We start from the raw sequence: 20,437 nt of genomic DNA, 5'->3' as shown, positions 1-20,437 counted from the left end.
ATGTTTTTGTTTTGCCTGGATAAAAGATTTTGTGTGGATGGCTACTCTGGGGCAGGGCTCATTTTAGTTTGTAACAACAGCGTTATTAGCTTCTATTTTCATGCTGCCAAGTGATTTTAATTAAAATAAATAAAATGAAAAACAACACCAAGACCCATCAGAAACACAACTTTCACCCCAAACACTCCCATCCTTGTTACATAATGCAGTTGCATTAACCACAGCTACCAATAAATGGAATGGAAATAGTGAAGACAGGTCAGCTGCAGTAGAGAAGGTAAATGTATTTGCCTTACAAAGTTTAAAGCACAACAGCAGCAACAGAAAAACAATAAAACTCCTCAACACACCAAAACTAATCACCAGGAACCAAAACTACTCAGATGTAAAATTTACTGCTAAAACTACCTTCTTTTAAACAGTTAGTTTTGTGCCAATGTTGTCTTTCCCTTATTCGATTTACACTAGTTTCTCTCATTCCTCTTTTCACTTCCCTATGAAAAAATTAATTGCACTCTCAGCACCAGTAAGGGTTTTTGATTCTGTGCTAAGATGCACAGAATCTAGACTGTTTATTTACCTTATTTGTCACATCATTTGGCATTGATTGAGCCAATAGCAGAGAGTGGATGCAAATCCAAACTCATCTATCTACCTTTCAGGAAGAAAGTTGAGAAGAAGAGTGTAGGCAAGTCCCACTATGGTAGCAGAGCAAAATCTTCACCTACAGCGTTGCTGACAGCAAGCTGTAGCCTTGAAGTGGGGGAAGAGCAGGGGCCTAGTTTGTCTTGAGGTGCTTACTCCCTTTCTTTACTGGAGCTTACATGCCATCTGCAGGACTCAGGTAACGCTGCACTTTTAGAAAGACGAGAATAGGGTGAAGTGCAACAGCCAGTTTTTAGCTTTGTCAAGAACAGAATGCAGCTGAATGTGCAGCGAGTTGAAAACAGGGGTTATATGCAAGATTTTATGGGCTGTGAGAGGTGGGAGTTATTTTCTGTTATATATTACAGAGGCTTGAATAGTCCTGTTTGGTGTTCCTATGCTTCTGCTTTGGTTTAAAAGCAGTAGGTTGATGTCTTGCACAGACTTGCAGTGTGTGAACCACGGACCTCTTCCAGCTTTGAAGCCTAGTGGGTACTGTCTGTGCTGTCTGGATGGTACTACTCTACTGCCTTAAGAAATGGATCCTGTCTCAGCAATGTAAATAGTAGTTAGGAGTGTGCTTACAATGCCCCATGTCTGTCCTGGTAAAATATGGCTACAGCTGAACATTGCAGTGTTGAATTGCTGCTGCATGGCTCCCTAACAGCCCACCCCATTACTTAATGGTGTCAACCTCTTCCCACCATGTTTGTAAGACAGTAGTATCATGCATAGTTACTAATACAAGGCTGAAACTTCCTCAGAAAAATTTATTTCCATAAATTAAAAACACACAAAAGAAACAATAAAATTTTAGATTCACACAATATTGAACAGAAATAAAATGCCAAGAGCATGATGGAGGCTAATGGCACAGGTGTACAAATTCTCATTGAGCTATTTGTTGACATGATAGCATCATATAGACATTTAATCCACAGTTAGCATCCATATTCTAGAAGAGCACCTGAAACATTATATACCAAAGGCCCATCTCAAATGAAATACAATAAACGAAAACTGCTTGCAGAAAATCAGCAAGCATCAGAACTCAAATGTATGCAGCCACAAGGACAGTCAGGCAAACCTTGCAACACATATAAAGTAGCCTTAGCTGCTCCAATTGTAGCATGATGAAAGTAAGATTTTGTTTTAAGGAAAGTGATCCTTCTACCTCCCATAATCAGCAAATTTAGCAAAAAGCTGCCTGGCTCTGAAAAACATACTGCTACGTGATGGTACGTGGCAATTTGCAATTCTCATGCTGCTCTAGTCAGCATTCTGTGAGCAATATATACAATGTCTTTTCATGATGATACAAAAAAAAAATCCTCACTGGAGTGGGTTCTCTCTACGAAAAGGCAAGTGTACACATCTTTCAGCTAAGGAAGTATTTAAGACCCCAAAATATGCCTCCTCTATATTTTTTTTCCTTCAATTACCTGAGACAGAAGCAGCTCAGAGTGGCAAATACCTACCTTTGCACCATCCTCACTCCCAGTTACAAGCAGCAGCCACAAGGAACAAGACTGTTCCGTGAGTGTTGTAAATAAGGAAAGAAGTGGGAGGGGGAAAAAAGGAAAAGTGCACAAGAATGACTGACATCTGTGTCTGAAGGGTGTGTGGGGAGGAAGAAAAAGATGCTTTGTCTCAGTTAGTTTGCATCTGTCATACAAATACTAAACCAAAACAGAATAATGCTGTGTATCTGGGTTTCCACAAACTCTAAGGTGTGGGACAAGCTAGGAAACTGCTACATCATTTTCTAACTCCTTCAGTTTTTGTAAATAAAAGGGAATCTGGCATTTTCTTTCCTCTGCTCTCTCTCCTGTAACTGTTAAAAAGCTATCATGTTATTTCAAAGCAATCGGAAATAAGGCAGAGCAAGGAAGCAGACAAAAATACAACAAAACAACCCACACACTAAGGAAAAAACAACAAATTCCATGTTTTGAAGCACACTAGAGGTATGAACTGTGCTTGGACCCAAGTTTCCTCCCTCCTCACCCATATCCTTGTTTTTTTAGAAGCCCCAGTGAGGTTACAGCTCAATTGTGTCACAGCACTAGAAGACTGCCATATTAATAGAAGGTAAATTAACACTGTGCCACAATCCCATTCTACAGCATTAAAACCATAAAAAGTTATATATATGTATATACACACATACATATATATATACACACATATACATACACACACACACCCACACATCACTCTTGCTACAGCTTCCAGCCAGTCAATATTTGGGCAATAAACCAACATAGGGAAAGTTTCGAATATTTTTTGCAAAGGTGGTTGACCTTTATTTTTTTTAGGTATTTCTTTTTATAAAAATAAAGAGGATCAATTAAAATGTTCTACAGCAGCTCAAATAGGTTAACCAGACCTTGCTGCTGAAATAGTATGTTAATATGTTCAAAGTTTGCCTACCTTGTTATTTTATCCCCAAAACCCAAACAGCACTAAATCTGCACTTTTCTCTTTTCTTCAGTCTTCCTAATTAAACATAATTAGCCTCCAAAACAAGAATGTAAACTTCCAGGAATCCCAGCATGTAAGCTGAGAGCAAAACAAACCCAGAATACATTTCTCTCAAGACTCAGGCACAGAGAATGTAATATTCCTCTTTCATCTCTCTACTTTCAAAGCTCTGGAATTCAACAGATTGCGTGTTAATTTTGAGTTTCCTGTTAGGCCAGTAACAGAAATGGCAGAGCAGCAGAAGATAATGATGGTACTTCAGTCCTACATTTACTGGGACTTGATTAAAATAGCTACCCACTAGATATTTGCTCATTCTGAAGGTGAATAGGAATTTCATTATATGGGCAGGTAAACAAGAAAGTGCAAGTTTTAAGTGACAAATAAAAGAATAGACTAATTAAATTCGAGCATCCCAGCAATGACAGCTTTGCATGAATAACTTCTATAGGCACTAAAGGACAGAAATTACCTGTACTGCAGCTAGCATTCATTTTGAATCATGCTTCAAGTAGGTTTAACAGAAGTTATTCCAGAAGGGAGCTCTCTTCCTTTAAAAGCCATGGCTGAGAAATTGCCCAGTGCTGCATCAGATAATTACAAATGGCCTCACATAATGAAAAAAAATTTGACATGCTAGGAGGCTCTTTGTACAGCACCAGCTATTATGTACAACGGTGCTGTACAAAGGACATCTAATGTTGAGCTATATGGATTGTAAAACTAAAATGTTTTTAAAAAATCAAAACAGATTTTTTTTCCTGTTGGTGTTAAAATGAAGCTGATATTTTTACTGAAATTAAAATCCCTTAAAAATGAGAACCAAAGATTTTGCTGGTGTTTCCACTACGCAGCAGCTCAGCTTAAAAGCTCTACTTGCATATCCTGTGACTCAACATCCTCATGGGCTTTGCCTCTGGAGAAGAGGTATAAAGCATCAGCCAATTAGGTAAAAACTTACTCTGCTATTGGGGAAAAATTAGCACTGGGCACCTTCTTTTCTGAAAATATTATTCTTTAAAAAATCTCAGATCATGTTAAAAGGTGTCCTCATACTGCAAATAAACAAATATATACAAAGTGCAAGTTATTTAAATTCTAGTTATGTGGGGCTTCTGCTGCCTGAAGCCAGAAAGGGCACAGGAAGTCAGAAGGAACCTTCTAAGTAAACAGAAGGAAGAAATAATTGAAAGCAAGCCCAGACTGCTACTTTTAATTATTAAAAAGTTAGTGGTATATCAAGAACATGTGTGTTAAAACTTATCTTTACCAAACACCGTATCTCTTCTGTCAGGTTGTTCAAAATAGCCATTACAGTAGTAACAGCAGATTCAAATGTGCAAATGTTTTGGAGTACAGAGTCCTAGCATCACTGAAGATACACTACTTTGTCTTTTATACTCCTACTCTACCCTCAAAAGGTTGTTAAACATCATTAAACATTCGCCATAACTTCCAGAGGGTGGGGAAGGAAGGTAAGTCTTAACATGGCTGTGTTACACTCACACAGGGACCCTAAGAGAATCCCTCCAGTAGCATTAAAAAAATAAAAAATAGCACCTTAAAGAGGGACACAGCCAATAACTTATCATCAGGTATTAGAAGAGAGTGGTAGAGTAAGGTATGAAGAAGTCAGTAGATTTCTCCCCAAAGGACTAAAATACTAAAGTAGCTGATTTGGACCACATTCAGCTGAATGGCTCCCTTGGATGACAGAGGCCTGCTCCTGCTCAGCCTCCTTTGCAAAAAAGGCTTCAAGGTCCATTAGCTTTTGACTCAGAAGGGCATCTAACTCTGCACTTTGTACTGCAGCTTTTTTTGCTCGGGTGAAACTACCCACTGCTTTGATTTTGCCTCGTGCCTTCCTCTTCCGAGGAAGAGTGAAGTCCTGAAACTCTAGAATCCGCTTTCTCTTCTGCTGGCTGACAGAGATCAAGTGTCCATTTTTATCCTTGGGCTCTTCAAAGATTGTTTCCAAGCCCCTGGTAAAAGCAAAAGACAGAGCTCATGAACACTTCGGAAGCAGTTAACCACCTTACAAAGACAGGGAGACTGATTCATTCCGTAACCCAAGTAAACACACTTTTAACTTTTACATTTTTACAGCCCCTCCACATCCCTTCTAATCTATATTTATCTGCAGCTTACACTTCAGAAAACCGCACATTTATACTGCTTGCTATATAATTTGTTATTGTTGCATAGACATCTGGGTTGAATCTCTTTGTATTTCAGTTCAAAAACACAATCGTAGACCCTTGATTTTACAGAATAAATAGATTTGAACATTAAAAGACATACCAGTCTTGATAGTCATGCTATACTTAAGGAGTTATTCTTGTGATTCTAAAGAATAATTAGTTGCCTTTTAATTCTGAAAAAATAAGAACTGTACTTGGATGGAGACTGGAATGAAAGAATAGATGAAAAAATACACAAACTCATATAACTGCAAATTCTTAGTTCATATTCCCTTTCACTGCTTTCCATCCAAATAAAAAAAGATACTAATTTTTAATTAAGTTTCCTTATCTTTGTGAAATAGAGCAATTTTTCAAATGTAACTCCCCCTTAGATTATCAGACACGTTTAATCTCCTCACCAGCAACCGACATTCATCTTAGTGTTCTCATTAGGAAGCAGAACCAACCTGGCTGGAGGAGGGGACTTGTAGTTCTTGTTTGTGTAAATTTCTTCTAAACTAAATTCTTTTTTCTTAAGCCTGAAAAAGTAATGAACAAATCAAATCAAGAATTTAAAAAAGCATCTCTTTGCAACAAGCAGATTTACTAGAAACAAAACCTGTTTGCCTTCTATGCTTAAATGATACCTACGTTTCAACTTAAAATATAATTTTAGATTAACTGGGTACAGAGAGGAATGAAAAATGAGGTCCCAAAGTACCTCATTTCATACAGTGTTTTTAAAACATCCGGGTCAAGACTTGTCATTTCTGCAGAGATTGGTGCTCCTTCTAGCACACTATGATGTTTTGAAATAATGGTGCTCAAAACAAGAAAGGGAAATCCATTCACACCTCACTTTTTTGTGGAAGCTAAGAAAAGAAAGTTTAGCACATTAATGTTTCATCTCTTGAGACTGATTTTAAAACTTAGTGATAAACATTTAATTATCAACCTGATATGTGAAGAAATGCATTTCTTTGTCTAAGCTGGCACTTCTGTTTAAGACAGAAATGAACGAAATAATAGATGACCAATTGGAAAAGCTTTATAAATATTTGGCACTGTGACTACCCACATTTACAACGTACTAATGCTTTCCTAAGGTCATATACCATAGGAAAAGAAAGGACAGTGAAGAACTCCAACATAATTTGCATCAGCAGAACTTCCTGATAAGTCTTTGTCTCACGGTGCACTGTAGGAAGATTTATTTTCAATGCTTGTTTATCAGTATAAACTTCTTTAGAAAATCATTCCACCACAGGTTAGAGTTTCAAGTTTTGCCTAAAAACTAGACATTCGTTCATATCCAATAGCCCTTTATTCATCCTTTCTCACTTGAAAAAGGTTATGTTTAAAGACCTATACTTTTATGTTATACCAGAAGTAATCATCAGGTGTTACTCAGCTGGGAGTGTACAAAATAGCTGTGGTAAGAGAAGCATTTATTGAAATATTTACATTATTATGCAGGAAATGTAAACAACAGAAGCTAGCATAAGTCTATTTAAAACATACAACTTACCTTTTTGGTTTGGGTAGTCCCATTGGAGTAAGGTTAGGATCTGGCTTAGGAACAGTTTTCCTGATTCGGATCTGTGAGACTTTCTTTGGCCTCTTTTCTGGCTCAGTCTTGGGGTGGGGGTGGGGGGGGAAGGGAGAAAAAAAAAATTAAGATGAAGGAATTACCATGCTAGTTAACCAAATTCCCTTTTATGTTAAGTATACATTATCTATAGAATAAAAATTTTCTATTCCTCTCTGTTTGGCCACCTTCTTTCTGCTTGAAAACAAGAAAGCAGCACAGACTAGGAGTAGGGGCCTATTTTCTCCCCCTCGTTTAACATTTACTAGGTAACATTCAGCAGCAGCAACTTCAAGTCCTAGGGAACCAGAGTCTGAGATACTTACAAACCTAAAATGAACTCACTTTTTTCAGTTCTGTGTTATCTTGAGATCTAAAACAGGCCGGAATGGAAGTATTAGCTTCATCAAGGGCAGGGACCTGCAGTTCAGATGCTGGAAGCCTGGGGGTAGATTGCAATGCTTCTGGAAGTGAGCGAGACTTTGGTAATGGAAGAAGGAATGAAGGTTCCAGACTGTAACAGAGGGAGAAAGGAATATATGTAGATTAATACCTAATTTATGCTGCAACATCATCCCATGCTCTCATATGATGTTCTTAAATTACAATATGGGCACAAAAAGCAATGCAGTTCATAGAAATTACCTAAGTAAACACTTTCTCCGCTACATAAATACAGCCAAAAACTTTCTGCAGGTTGCAAGTATACCAAAACTAAATTGCGAGTATATTTGAACATCTAATTTTAAAACCACACTTCCTTTCCATATAGTTAAACAGTTTATAGCTCTATTTGGTCATTACAGATAGAAAATGATTAATTCTCCTTTTCTGTCACCAAATTTCTTTGGCACAGCTATTAATTTAGTACTTTTTGTTCACAGATAAATTTAAAAGATAGCTTTTATCTCTGCCATCCCAACACTGAAAAAGAGTAGAAGGAATTATCAGCACCTAACCTCCAGTTCCTCAAGCAGAAAGAACATATATCCAAGTAAGAAAAAAAGCTTCCGTAGTTTTACATGCATATTTCATAGTAAGTGACACAACATGTTTGAAAGTAACAGCATTGTTCTGTACAGTGATCTACATGGTGTTCGTGTGAATGCTCCTCTACGCTCCCCCATGACATGATCCAGTCAGTGTATTTCTCTAGAACTTTAATCAGAAAGCTATTCTTGAACTGCCAAAAACTGAAAGCCAAACTGACATAAATGATGTCTCTTTCTAAGAAAACTTATGATCGCACTACTCGGAATAAATATAAAAAGTCAAGACACTCACATTATCTCACCACCCACAGTCTGTAGTGCTTCCATACTCTGTACAGGTAAGTGCGGTAACATGGCATAGCTGGTTCAAAAGAATAAGAAAAAACCAACAACAAAAAAAAAAACAGAAGTTAGATCTACATTATAAAAAAAGATGAAGGAAAAATACCTTAATATAAACCGGATTGTGAGACACAAAAAAAAGCTAATATTGGGAATGGCAAGGGGAAGAAAGACTAAAACCATACAAGAGTAAGCCACATCTGCCATTTAGTCCACTAACAACAAAATTTCACTGACAGCTTGTTAGGGAAATAATCCTACTTTCACTTAAAAATGGTAGTGATAAGGAAATAAAAGCACAGAGAGGGAGACAAGTAATTACAACTTTTGGACTAATACCATGTAAATCTAAATTCCTCATTCAAAAACCCTAGCTTTTCAGATTAAACAAAAACCATAAAAGTTTTGTCCACTAAATCAAAAAGCCTATTGTGAAACAGCAGCAAGTGCAAAGAATGATTTCCTTAAGACCCAATCTCTGCCGTCTCTAACTCCCATAATTTTAGTGGAAAACTCTTAATTGACTGGAATAACAAAAAGCCTTTCTGTAAGGGTTGGTAATTACCATAATTCTATGAAATAAAAATCAGCACAGCAGCTCTGGATCTTTTAACATTAAGCTTTACTTTGTGTCCATACTGTTAACAGCAAGAAAAATGAGTCAGTTGGAACAGCTTTTATTACATCAAATAGCAAATCTTCCACTTGCTGCTCTCCCAAACTAGCAGCTCAATGTACTTCACTGTTACAGACAGACTGGAATGCTAAAAAATAGATCAAAATCAACCATGCTGGCAGCACGGATAAGATGGTATATAAGGAGGCTGGAAAGACCCATTTCTTGTATTTGTCATTTAATATCAGAACTGTAACATTTCATTTCTCTCAGTGTTCTTACTCACTATCCCAACAACACTGTAATCTGCGCCAACAATGCATCAGAGTGCTCTTTGCTACAGGCTGAGCTAACTGCCTTGTGCAATTCAAAAAAAATAATTTACAAGAAGAGAGGAAAACACACTTTAGAAATTTTGAATCCAAATAAGCATTAATTAAAAAAAGGATTTCAATTAAAGAATATTTTATTACTGGCAGTGGAAGTAACAGCACAAGATATTAGGCAGAACTATCATAGTTCCTTGTTTTCCTGGTTATTTAAAACTGACAGTGAATGAAACCATTTAAAGAAGACAAACTCTCTTCCAGAAGAAAATGGCCTGCAGAAAATTGGGAGCCACTTTTTAGTTTTTCTGATTTTTAACCATCTTAAAACAAGCAGAGATTTATCATACTGGGAGCTGAAAATACTTTTATACTGCACACCTATTTCTTGTATTCTTACATTTACATGCCAGACATTTCTTTCATAGGAGATTATATATATATTTTTTGAATACACACAAATTTAAGAGAGATATACCGAATTATCCTTTTGTCACTGTTCCTGTTAATATGTTAAGAAAAATAAGACTTATTAGTTGATGAGAACAGGCTATCAATCTCTAAAAAAATGGAATCTAAATTGGTGTTAAATATTTTAAAGGCTAGGCTTTATTCTTTCAATTGTTTTACATCCAAATCCTTCAATTTTGCTTTTTGTCTATTTATTTTAAGAATAGGATTTACTTACTGCACTTCAAACTTCTGGGAACATTCTTTTAAACTTACTGCCTTAAACGCAGTACAGTAACTTCACTTTAAAGAAAATCCGAGTGGGACAATGCAAAAATTAAGTCTACCTAGTACGTATCTGTACATATAGGGATATATTTGAAAGGTATTTAAGAAGAAAATACCAACTGAGTTTTAGGGTATTTTAACTTTGGGCATTTTTCACTTAAGGTGATAAGATTTGATTTGGCTTCTCTCCCTTTTGAATAAAGATCACTAATAGCAAAACATTTGTTTTTTAAAATTATCCTTTATGTCAAGGAATTAAGTCCTCTTACGTTTTAGTTACATGGATATGCTGTAGCACGCTGTAGACTTAATTATAGGAGAAAACATGAGCATAATTCAGCTCAAATCTCACAATGCAAGGATATCATGCCTCAACAATACAAAATAATAATTTTACCCCATACCCGGATGGAAGTTTTAAAAAGTAGGGGTTTTGTTTTGTTTTTAAAAAGTGCAACAAAGTCTTATTTTAAGCTGAGTGCTCAAACTGTAGTTTACTGCTATATTTACTTCCAGGGTACTAATTTATACACTACAAAACTCAGTCCAGTAGAATATGCTGCAAAGTTGTCTGTATGCTATTATTCAACTTCAATCTTTTAGTGCAGAAAACTCCCAGAATGGAGTAGCTCTTTCATATGCTCACTCAAACCTTTTCAGTAGACGCAAGAATTATACTAGCAATCAGTATACTTAAACTTTTAGATACGTTCTCCATTTACACAAAGCAAAAGACAGCATGAATTATATATAACTAAGATAAGCCAAATTCAACAGTTCTCTAGACACTGCAATTTTAAACAAGAGTTGACCGAATTGGTTTTTATGCAGCACTCATGAACCTGTAACTCTGTCTAGGAATCTTAAGACTGCGAGATCAGGGGCTAAACTGTCCTGTGGTGTCTCAGGTAGCAGAACCGATACATAAAAGGCAAAATGTTTGCTCAAGTGCAAGCAAAAAATCTCCTACCAGAACTAGGAACCTCTTCTCTTATTCTGTTTCTCAGCAAACAGATCTCAAATGCAGATAACAATGTTAAGCGAGATATGCAAATTAGACTTCAGTCCTCTTCCCACTCATATTGAGAAGGACAGAAATCACAACAATTTATCACCGACCTGAAATGGAGCTATGCTTGCTCGTGCCAACAATACATCTAGCACATACTATCAAAAGGCATAGCACACGTAAAGAGGTTTCAATTAGCATAGAACAGTTATGGAATACAATTAAAAATTTAACTGAATTCTCACCCCCATTAGGATTCTCCCTAACCTGATATTAAATACTTTACAGTCGTTCAAGTGACACTTGTGGCTCAGACCTCTGAAAAAAGCTCTCCTACCTCAGAAATCCAGTTGCTCTGCAGTCACTCTGAATAGAACTAATTTAGTAGCTCACCTTTCTGCATTATATATTCTCGTGTGTATATTTGGCATAAGAGAAGAAAATAGAGTTAGTCATTCTGCCCAAAGAGGATAGTATTAAAGAAGCGAAGGCAAGTATATTTAAATTCAGCTAACAGACTGTTCCATAGGGATGAATCTTCCACGCTGAGCCATTTTTGGAGCAAAATGTGTAGATTTGGAATGGGGGACACTGACCCTCCAACACAAGCTCCGATTACCCTCTCCCCCCAAAAAGGAGCAAGAACATACCCTATACATATTTATTCTCAGAAATAAGTTGATGGGTTTTACCTGTTCTCGATGCCCACACTTGGCTGCCACTTGCAGTGATTGGAATGAAGAGGAGTGATTTCGGAGGGACAGGCAGAAGGACCATGCTGACTCCATAAGGATAGGGCCCTGCCCAAGGAGTATGGCAAGGAAGAGACGAGGTCATCTGATACATTAGTTCGATACCTTGCCCCTTTCAAACCCTGTGTGAGTTGGGATATAAATAGTCTCTGGACAGTAGGAATACGACTGGTTAAGTTTCTTCTTCTCGTCCAAATCCTGTAACATCCTGGGGAAGAAAGTGCTAACACTGTGTGAAGGCCAAGCATGGAGCAACTTCCCGTTCTTTCAGCTACGGCATTTCTTCTGTGGTCGGGATGAAGGGCAACAGCCCCTGGGGTTGTTACAGAGCGAGGGGAAGGCAGCTCATTATCTAGACTGGAATCTTCCTTGAAAGCTGCTGCATCCAAACCGCTCTGAGACAGGAGAAAAGAGAATGTCCACTTCGAAGGCGGTGCCGGCATTTCTCCCAAAACTGGTCTGTGATGTCCTGAGTGCCGAGATGTAATCCCTGTTAGGTCTGTCACAGGACTGGAGTCCAATTTTATGTGAAAAGAAATTGGTAAAACCGGGGTATCCAAGAAAGAGGATGGAGAGTTGTTGCCCAAGTCTAAAAAAGATATTTTGGTAGATCCTACAGGATAAAGTGCCAAAGACTGAAAGCTGAACATCTTGGTACACCAACTGTCAGCCCAGCGTGAGTGTAAGTTCCTGTTAATGCAAGACAAAGCTTCCAATAGATTTTTAGATCTACGTTGGCTGTACCGCACAGCCACTGGAAGGATTTCAGAAGAACATGGCAGTGGTTCTATGTTATGGATGCTTTTGGCAGGTGCCAGTAGTTTGCTAGCCATTGCAGACAGCTTGCTCAACAATGCTGGTTCTTTGGTACATTTTCTACATTTCAAGCTGTTCAACAAATTGCACCTCTTGGCAGAGGGCCTTGGCATACGTACGAATCTCATGGCTATTTCCTTTTCCACTGTTGGTGGTTTAAAGTATAAAGATTTGAGGAGTGTGTTTTCCTGGTTAGGGGGCATTTCTGAGGGAGCATCCAAAAAAGTTGAACTTTTAATTTTTTTCATTTTTCTTACAGTTTCTACTTGATACGAAGTGGGAACTTTTTTGCACGTCCTTCTAGGCTGTCTTTTTAATGGAAGAGGTCCTCTTAATTTATTTGTAGTTCCAAAGGCACCAGGAATTCTATTATAGCTTAAATTAAGGTTCAGGTTTTCCATTTCTGAATCCTGAGTCTTCAAAAACTGTGAACTAATTTTATCAGGGGTAATCTTTGGCCTTTTGAGTTCTTGTAAAGTGCTATGTAGTTTATTTTCGTTGCTTTTAAAAGCAAAAATCTCCTCTGAAGGACCTTCAAACTTTGTATTTCTTGCCATCACCAACTCAGTTGAAGTACTGCATAAAAGTTCAGAACTATTCAATATGCTTGGTTGCAGTGTGACTTTTGATTTCACTCGGTATTCCGACTTCTTTTCTTGTTGTGCCTTGTCTGACAAATGTACTTCCATCTCCTCATACTTCTTCTTTCGTTTAAGTGCCTGACATTTCTCTACTTGATCAAGTTTCTCTGAACCTAAAGCCTTATTTTCCTTGCAAACTGAATAAACTGGTATAGTGTCTTGACATCCTGTAATTTTCTTTACATTATATTTGCTCTGTGCATTTAATTTGTAAGGCACACATACTTCATGGCAATCACAATTTGGTGATGATTCTTTGCAACTGTTTGATAGTATATTCATAGATGGATAAAATGGGGGTGTTGTATTATATTGGAACCCTGGTGAAATTTCTGTGTCAGGTGCATCTTCAGTTTGACAGTCTTGCACAGTTTCTGAACACAGACTGATACCTGCTAAGTGTGCAAGCTTTGTAGTATTTTTTCTTTCTTTTGAAAAATTTAGGTTAGATCTTGGGATTTCTTCGAAAACATTTTCACAATTCTCAGTACTGACAGGGACTATTTTGCTACCAGATTCTTTTGAACCTTCTAACAAAGCCCATCGGAAATCTCCATCAAGGAAAGAATGTATGGGCAACTTTTTTCTAGGAGCTATTTCTCTTTCAATCTTCTCTTCTACACATGCATTCTTAAACTTCTGTCCACAGTCACCACCTTCTGGTAGGGTCACATCCATGTCTTTCACAGCTAGAACACGTCGTGATTTGCTGTCAGAAAGGCTTTCTTCAAGAGTTTCTTTACCTTCTCTTCCACATCTGTTTTCTTGTTCTTTTAGTTCTGTTGTCTTCACCTGAATTAGATCACTGATGAAGCCCATGCATCCTGAAGACTCTGCATTTCTTATACCATTTAAAGAGTCAAAATCCACTACCTTCTCTTTTACAGTTCCTTGAAAATCTTCTTCCCTTACATATTTATGAACCAAGGGAGGCAGGTCATCGCCTTTTTTTAACAGTTTCTCTTCACTTTGACTAGAGACAACTGATATTTTAGTTTCTTCCACAGAAGTAGCCATAGATTGTAAACCTGTGTTTGGTGGTTTGTTTAAACTTTCTAGATGCTTGCTGCCTGGAACTGGGCCATTAAACTCACTTTGACGTGCAAGAATCTGATTTTCCATTGGACACAGGGTCTTTTCTGTTTTGGTAGCATGTCTTGTTTGAATATTCACATTGCTGAGTAACGGACAATCACAGATTGAAGTGCTATACTCAGAAGGGTTAGCTGTGAGTGATGACACTTCTTTCTTCTCATATGTGCCTAGTTCTTTCATCTTCGGGCCTAATGGAGAGTTGCAAAATCCAAAATTATGAACACATTTTTTTTTGTTCAAATATCTGACTAATAGCTGTTCACTAGTCTTACTTCTCCAATTGCATTCAGGAGCCTTTGGAGAGCTCACAGTTTTTATTTTATCAAATTCATCTGTCTGGAGAGCACACATGCTAATTTGTTCTTTTGCCTCATCTTTGCCACAAATCATTTCACTGACATCTGTTACTTTATAAAGATCAAATTGTTTCACATTTCCAACCTTCATATTCTTATTTGAAACCTCATCTCCTACCAAGGTAGCAGTAGGTTCCTCTGCAGTATAAGTTGAGCAAAACATGTTTTTTGCTGTGGAAATGTCATTTATCCCATGCAGAGCTACATCTCTGTTGCCCAAGTAATCTTCAGAAGGAAGAGATCCACATGCCAAAGGGAAGCGTTCTTCCAGAAAGACGATAGTCTTTTTACCATTACATCCAGGTGAAGCTTCTCCTTCCAAACTATCATTTTCTTCAATCTTCATCTCAACGTCAGCCTTAAAAGAACAACTGCTTGGGAGAGCATCGTCTATATGTGTACTCCCTGATAAAGTACAGGAAGTATTGGCAACTGTATGCTGGTCTTTTACGCTATGATTATTACAATGCCATGTGTCACTATGTTCATTTTCTAAACCAGTGTCCACACTTTCTATATTCCCTGCTAAAGACTTTTGGGAATTTTTTCTTGTCACATTAGGTGCGTCAAAAGTCTTGGGATTTATTGAAGACTCGAAACTGTCTCTATGAAGTACAAATTCAGCAACTTGTTCCTCTGTTGTCCCAGAAGCACCAACTGATTCTTTTCCAGATAGACTATCCTGAGCCTTGTCCCTGTTTGCAACTTCATAAGTAGTACAAGGAAGACACTCATTACAGTGAGGTTCTCTTGATTTTTGTGCAACAGGAGGTAGCGTTACATTTAGTGTATAAATCAAATTAGTTTCTTTGCCAGTGGACAAAGTGTCATTAATATTGGCTTCTGTAGTGTCAGCTAAACTGCCAGCTAACTCTTCTGACTTCGTATTACTCTCAGATTCCTTTTCAAACAATTGTACCTCAGGTGACCCTTTTTCTAGCTTGGTAGTATGGTCCAGACAGCTATCGCTTCTGGGAGGAGAAATTTTACTGTAGGCATTATAAATGCATACATCTGTCTGTCTAATTTCATGGGAAGTAATGCTGTTCATTTCCTTCAATAGTCTATTTTCTTTTGCACCATCCTTGCATAAGTCACTGATAGAGAATTGCCAGTGGCCCTTTTTCCACTTATCAACTTCTGATGGGACCACTTTTATTTTTTCTTTTGAGAAATCCTCAGAAGATGAAGGAATAGAACTAAAAACTGAAGAATGACCATGCTCAGAGTTAGCACCCTCTGGAGCTTCAGGCAAGCTACCAGCTTCAATGTTACCTCCCACAGCAATTTTCCTTTGGGTTTCAGCAGCTTCTTCGAATTCAAAGCTGTAATATTTACCTATATTATCATTTTCTTCCCTACAATCAGTTTGAGCACTAGATAATCCTTTGTTCCTTACCACTGAGAGATGCTCTAATGGCATGGATGCATACGTCCAATTTTCTACAAACCCAGTTCCATGATCATAATTAGTCTGACTTTCCATGTTTTCAGGAAGATACTTTTTTGGGGTTTCATTGATAATTTTATGCATTGCAGTACTATTGTTTTCTAGCAACATATTTCTAGAGTCCAGATAACAGATGCTTTTCAGAACTGAACATAAACCTTCAGAACTTTCTATGGAGAGCATTCTACCACTTTCTACTGATGATAATCTACCAACTTGATTCTGTTTAGGTAGAGGAACAGTACAGAAGTCATGAGCATTGTTTTCTTCATCCTGCTGATAAGTCTGGCAATTAGCAAGTGATGTACTAAATTCATTAACAGGACTTTGTCTGGGTAACTTATCTTTTCTAGTCTCCAAAATAGATACAACATTGCCACCTGTTCTCAATGACATGTCAGTATGGGCTTTCAACCCATTATATTCACTTATTTGTTGTGGTTCTGTGGTTGTTTCAATGTCCATGACTTTTAAAGGCTCTGAAAAATCTAACAAGCTGGTTTCTGAAACCCCAGCTCTGGCCATGACTGTGTTTACATCTGGACATTCATTGCTATCAGGTGGAAGACCTCGACTCACACTGTCATTCTGGTATTCTGCTTTACTAAATATCCTAGTCCCATCAGTCTTCATACCTTGTACGTCTTCAGTGGGCTTTGGCAGAGTTTCAGCTGTCACCTGAACATTTGCTTGGTTTTCTTCTGCATAAGAAAAATAACACAAATCAGCACCATACACTGTATGGAGAAGGCATTCAGCTTACTATGTTTCTCTTAGCATTATACACAATATTGTGTGTAGCCTTGGTTATCAAAACTTATTCAAAGTCAATTGAGAATTGATGCTAGCAATTCTAATACGAGCCTTAAAAAAAGCAAACAAACAACCCCACCATAAACTAATATAAAAAACTCAATCCTTTTCAATACACACATTCCACATGAGCAGGAGACATCCAAAGACCTGTATTTTTCAGATTCCTCTAATATCAAACTAGGCACATTGAGGTGTAAGTGTAGTAATAACAAAGATGTATATAGTCCAGCTATGAAGCATAAGGAAATGCAAAACATCTGCTATTAACAAAAAGAGCTTCTGCTTTGGGGTAAATAAGTACTCCAGTGAAGTAACTAAAACGTCTTTTACATAATGGGTCTTTAGGAAAGTGCATATGCTGTTCTGAAAAAGCAATGGATTAAGTTTTGATACTGTTCAAACTACACAGGATAATAGCTTCTACTATAGAACAAAGTAAATGAGCTCTCTTACAATCGCTCCTCAATTTTAAATCAACAAAAAGGCATCTGTGAGAGAAGCAGGGAGCAGATAGGGATGTAGAACTAAAAATGCACCTTTGTTCTTCAGAGATCCTGCTATTTCAGCGCAACAGCTTCTTGAAGACTTAGACTTATGCTGGTTTAGGTGAGGATCCTCCTGAAACAGGACAAAAGTGTTAGTGGAGTTGAATCAATTTGCTGAAACATTTTGCACATTTCAGGGACCGTACCTGCTTATCTAGGTAGGTTCTGTCAATAGGACAAACACCCTGAAGCCTCAGAGCACATTGAAACCTCAGCCCTTGCACAGGGGCAGACTTGCTTTGCAACTAGTTCACACAAGCACTTGCCATTCCTTTCTGGTCCTATCAACCAACAGCACCTCACCGTTACACAGTGATGCATCCAGAACAGATTTGTGTTTAGAAGCAGTAAAGTCCTCCCATGCAAGCAACTAAAATATAAGTGGCTTAAATGGAAATTGTCGCAAATGTGAGTGTCAGAAGAATAATCCAGTCTCCAAGTCTATCTCACATCCCCAAACCAGTCCTGCATGCCTCTGGTAAGGTGCACACTTTTTCTTTTATTTAGTAGAACTTGCCTTGTACCATTCCTTTTCTTGGCTCAAAAACACATAAACCCAGGAACATGCAACCTAGGCCTGCTTTGGAAAAAAAACAAAGAAGCAAATCATCAAAAACCTCACCACCAAGCTACCTGCACTTTGAAATATGTGAAAGGTCATCTAGGAAAACTGACTATGGAACATTTAATGATTTTTATTTTCATAACTCTTCAAATAAATCAAACGGTAATCAAAAAATAAGAGTTAAAACCAGAAAGTATTTTGGCATTATGCAACATCCAGTAATAATTGTAAACTGTGCACCTTATTTCCTGGCTGGTATACGTTCAGTCACAATACCTTTTTTCTCCTCCATGTTCTTTTTGTGTTTGTGAAAACTTTTTACAAGTTAAAGAAAACTGACCAAGAGTCACTAAAAATTTCAATTTTTAATAAAGAGTTTTGCGACTCTTGAATTTTTAATAGAGTATTTGGCACATTTTCCAGCAAGTCTTTGCCTATAAGTACTATTTTTATCATCAGTCTTTGCCAGAGGGGAGAAAAAAACAAACCATGACCATGAGAGATTCTTGTTTTGAGAACATTAACAGTGAACTCTTGCCTCATTACAAATGATAATTCTAAAAATGAAGAGGAATCTTTATTTTTAGATAGAAAATTTAAATGCTAGACTGCATCATGAAATCACTATGACCAGACTGAAATAACTATTAGTCAGTGATTAGTACCTTGACCAAGGATGGTACATGTGAAATACACTGTACCCACAGAACATGGGCACTGGGTAAGGATGCTTTAGTCACCAGTTTTGTTCTTCATTGTTACATACCTGCCTCCTAACACTCCATCAGGATTTAGCAAAGCCTGGTATTTTAAAATACTGTTGGTCTACTAAAATATACTCTCATTTTTCACGGGGCCTGTGATAACCTAAGTAATGACACACGTGACGGAAAACATAAATAATAGGAAACCAAAAAGTCCTCTGCCTTGTCATTATAACCTTAAAGGCAAAATATCACACCGGGATGACTTTTGCTGTTTGCTTACTTGTTTTGACCAATCCCCCGGTGTTAAAGCACAGCATTCAGCACAGTTCTCCTCTGTATCTTGCGCCCCTTTATCTTCTTGCTGGTATCCACCACCAGAGCAGTCTAGTTCCCTAAAGTTTTGTCTTTTGTTTTTTTCATCCTCTCCAAGGCCTCTGTCCGTCGGTAACTCTTCAGGACGGGATTCTGCTGGCCCATGAGAAATCGCTCTGACCATATCATCCGGCTCCTCCGTCTTCTGGCAAAAGTCTTCTACCTCAGAAGTCCCGTGATGCTCAGATGACAGGCTGCTGCTGCGTGCGGGCACAGGTGTCGATACGTCAGCCTTTGCATCTAATCCAACGGTAGGTTCCGATACAGCCATCAGCTCCGTGGAGATGCTGGCTGGCAGTCCCGCATAGAACTCCTCTGTTACACCGCTGGCGGCAGAATCAAGGCGACATTCCACCCCAGCTGATAGCATCGGGGCAGCGGGAGGTCCGTTGTCTGGAGCTTTTTACGGCTTACCCTGAACATGAAAGCAACATTAACTCAACACAGAAAGGAATAACCCTGAGACTAAGAGAAAGGGCTCATTGTTCAGGATTCAAATGTGTGTTTAACGATGATACGTCCAGCTATTTTTCTTAAAAGAGGAGCTGAGAAACGTTTGAGCATCCAGGCAAAGGCTTCACCAACAAAAGCAGCGCACACGGGCAGGTAGGGATTGCTGAGGGGTCTTTTCTCACACCTTGGGGCTGGCATCACCCCTCCTCTCCCTCCTCCTGCACTACAACCAACGCGCTCCGCAGCCGCCCGCGGCACCCGGGGCCGGCTCCTGCAGGCGCCTCGCTTGTTCCCTACCGGCCCCTGGGCAACCCCCGGAGCCTCGGGCAGCTCCGAGCCCCTCCAGGGCCCCGGCCCCGGCCCCGTGCAGGGGGCAGGCGGGGCGAGGCGAGCGGCCCCGGTCACAGCGACCCTGGCCAAGGCGGCCCGGACACCCCCAGCCCGTCCCGGCCGGGCCGCCCCCCCCCCCCGGGGACCACCCGCCGCCACCCCCCGCTCCCGTTACCTGCGGCGGCCCCGCTCCGCTCCTCCCGCCCCCCCCCTCTGACCTCACTTCCCCATCCGGGCCGCGCGGCCGGGCACGCAGCCGTTGCTACGGCCCCGCCTCCAGCCCGGCTCGGTAGCGGCCGGTACCTGACGCGCGCCGGGCCCCGGATGCGGAAGCGGCCCTGCGGTGCCCGGGGGGCTGGGGGCGGCGGCGCCCGGCGGGGGCTCGGCAGCGGCAGGTCAGCGCCCCGCCACCGGGGGGGCGGCTCGGTGGTCGTCTCCCCCGTCCCGTAGCGGCCGCCGGGCGGCGTTGGGACGGCCGCGCCTGCCGCCGGGCCGGCTGAGGAGCTGGGCCGCCGGCCTGCGCCCTCCCGTAGCGGGGCCCTGAGCGCTCCGGGACGGGCTGGCCGGCACCGGCCCTGCTCGCTGCACGCCCGGCCGGGGAGCGCAGTGCTGCGGC

At 39.6% G+C, this 20,437-nt stretch overlaps 2 protein-coding genes across 6 annotated transcripts in view; one reads left to right on the top strand and one right to left on the bottom strand.

Moving 5' to 3' along the window:
- LOC310883471 (serotransferrin-2-like) overlaps positions 1-19,235 on the top strand; it is a 35,239-nt gene extending 16,004 nt beyond the window's left edge. The window contains exons 19-20 of the transcript XR_014573551.1: positions 7,785-7,894; positions 19,097-19,235. The gene's annotated coding sequence lies outside the window, so the exon portion shown is untranslated. The remainder of the gene's footprint in view (positions 1-7,784; positions 7,895-19,096) is intronic.
- On the bottom strand, positions 1,396-20,126 carry PRR14L (proline rich 14 like). Of its 5 annotated transcripts, XM_083803830.1 has the most exons (10): positions 19,997-20,095; positions 18,947-19,453; positions 17,386-17,467; positions 16,669-16,734; positions 11,616-14,415; positions 8,185-8,253; positions 7,246-7,414; positions 6,841-6,947; positions 5,780-5,851; positions 1,396-5,111 (listed from the first exon to the last, which is right to left on the bottom strand). In XM_083803830.1, exons 2-10 carry the CDS (start codon positions 19,406-19,408, stop codon positions 4,793-4,795), a joined length of 4,146 nt encoding a protein of 1,381 aa, XP_083659956.1. In that variant the 5' UTR covers positions 19,409-19,453; positions 19,997-20,095; the 3' UTR covers positions 1,396-4,792. The 5 variants fall into 5 exon arrangements, with proteins under 5 accessions (XP_083659956.1, XP_083659953.1, XP_083659952.1 ...); XM_083803827.1 differs by having other exon boundaries at positions 5,732-5,851; positions 11,616-16,734; positions 20,040-20,126; XM_083803826.1 differs by having other exon boundaries at positions 5,732-5,851; positions 11,616-16,734; positions 19,997-20,099.
- Positions 20,127-20,437: the final 311 nt, after the last annotated feature.

Source organism: Anser anser (assembly GCF_964211835.1).
Source record: "Anser anser genome assembly, chromosome: 18".
Taxonomy (NCBI): Eukaryota; Metazoa; Chordata; class Aves; order Anseriformes; family Anatidae; genus Anser; species Anser anser.
Note: the sequence above shows the minus strand (reverse complement) of the source record. Positions and strands in the feature narration are given on the sequence as shown.

What these genes read in the sequence shown, in the direction of transcription:
- PRR14L (XM_083803827.1), bottom strand. Translation starts at nt 19,408, where the DNA reads ATGCTATCAGCTGGGGTGGAATGTCGCCTTGATTCTGCCGCCAGCGGT. An exon ending in ATAACACAGAACTGAAAAAA is followed by an intron (nt 6,948 to 7,245) that starts GTGAGTTCATTT and finishes CCCCACCCCAAG; the next exon opens with ACTGAGCCAGAAAAGAGGCC. An exon ending in GGACTACCCAAACCAAAAAG is followed by an intron (nt 5,852 to 6,840) that starts GTAAGTTGTATG and finishes TTACTTTTTCAG; the next exon opens with GCTTAAGAAAAAAGAATTTA.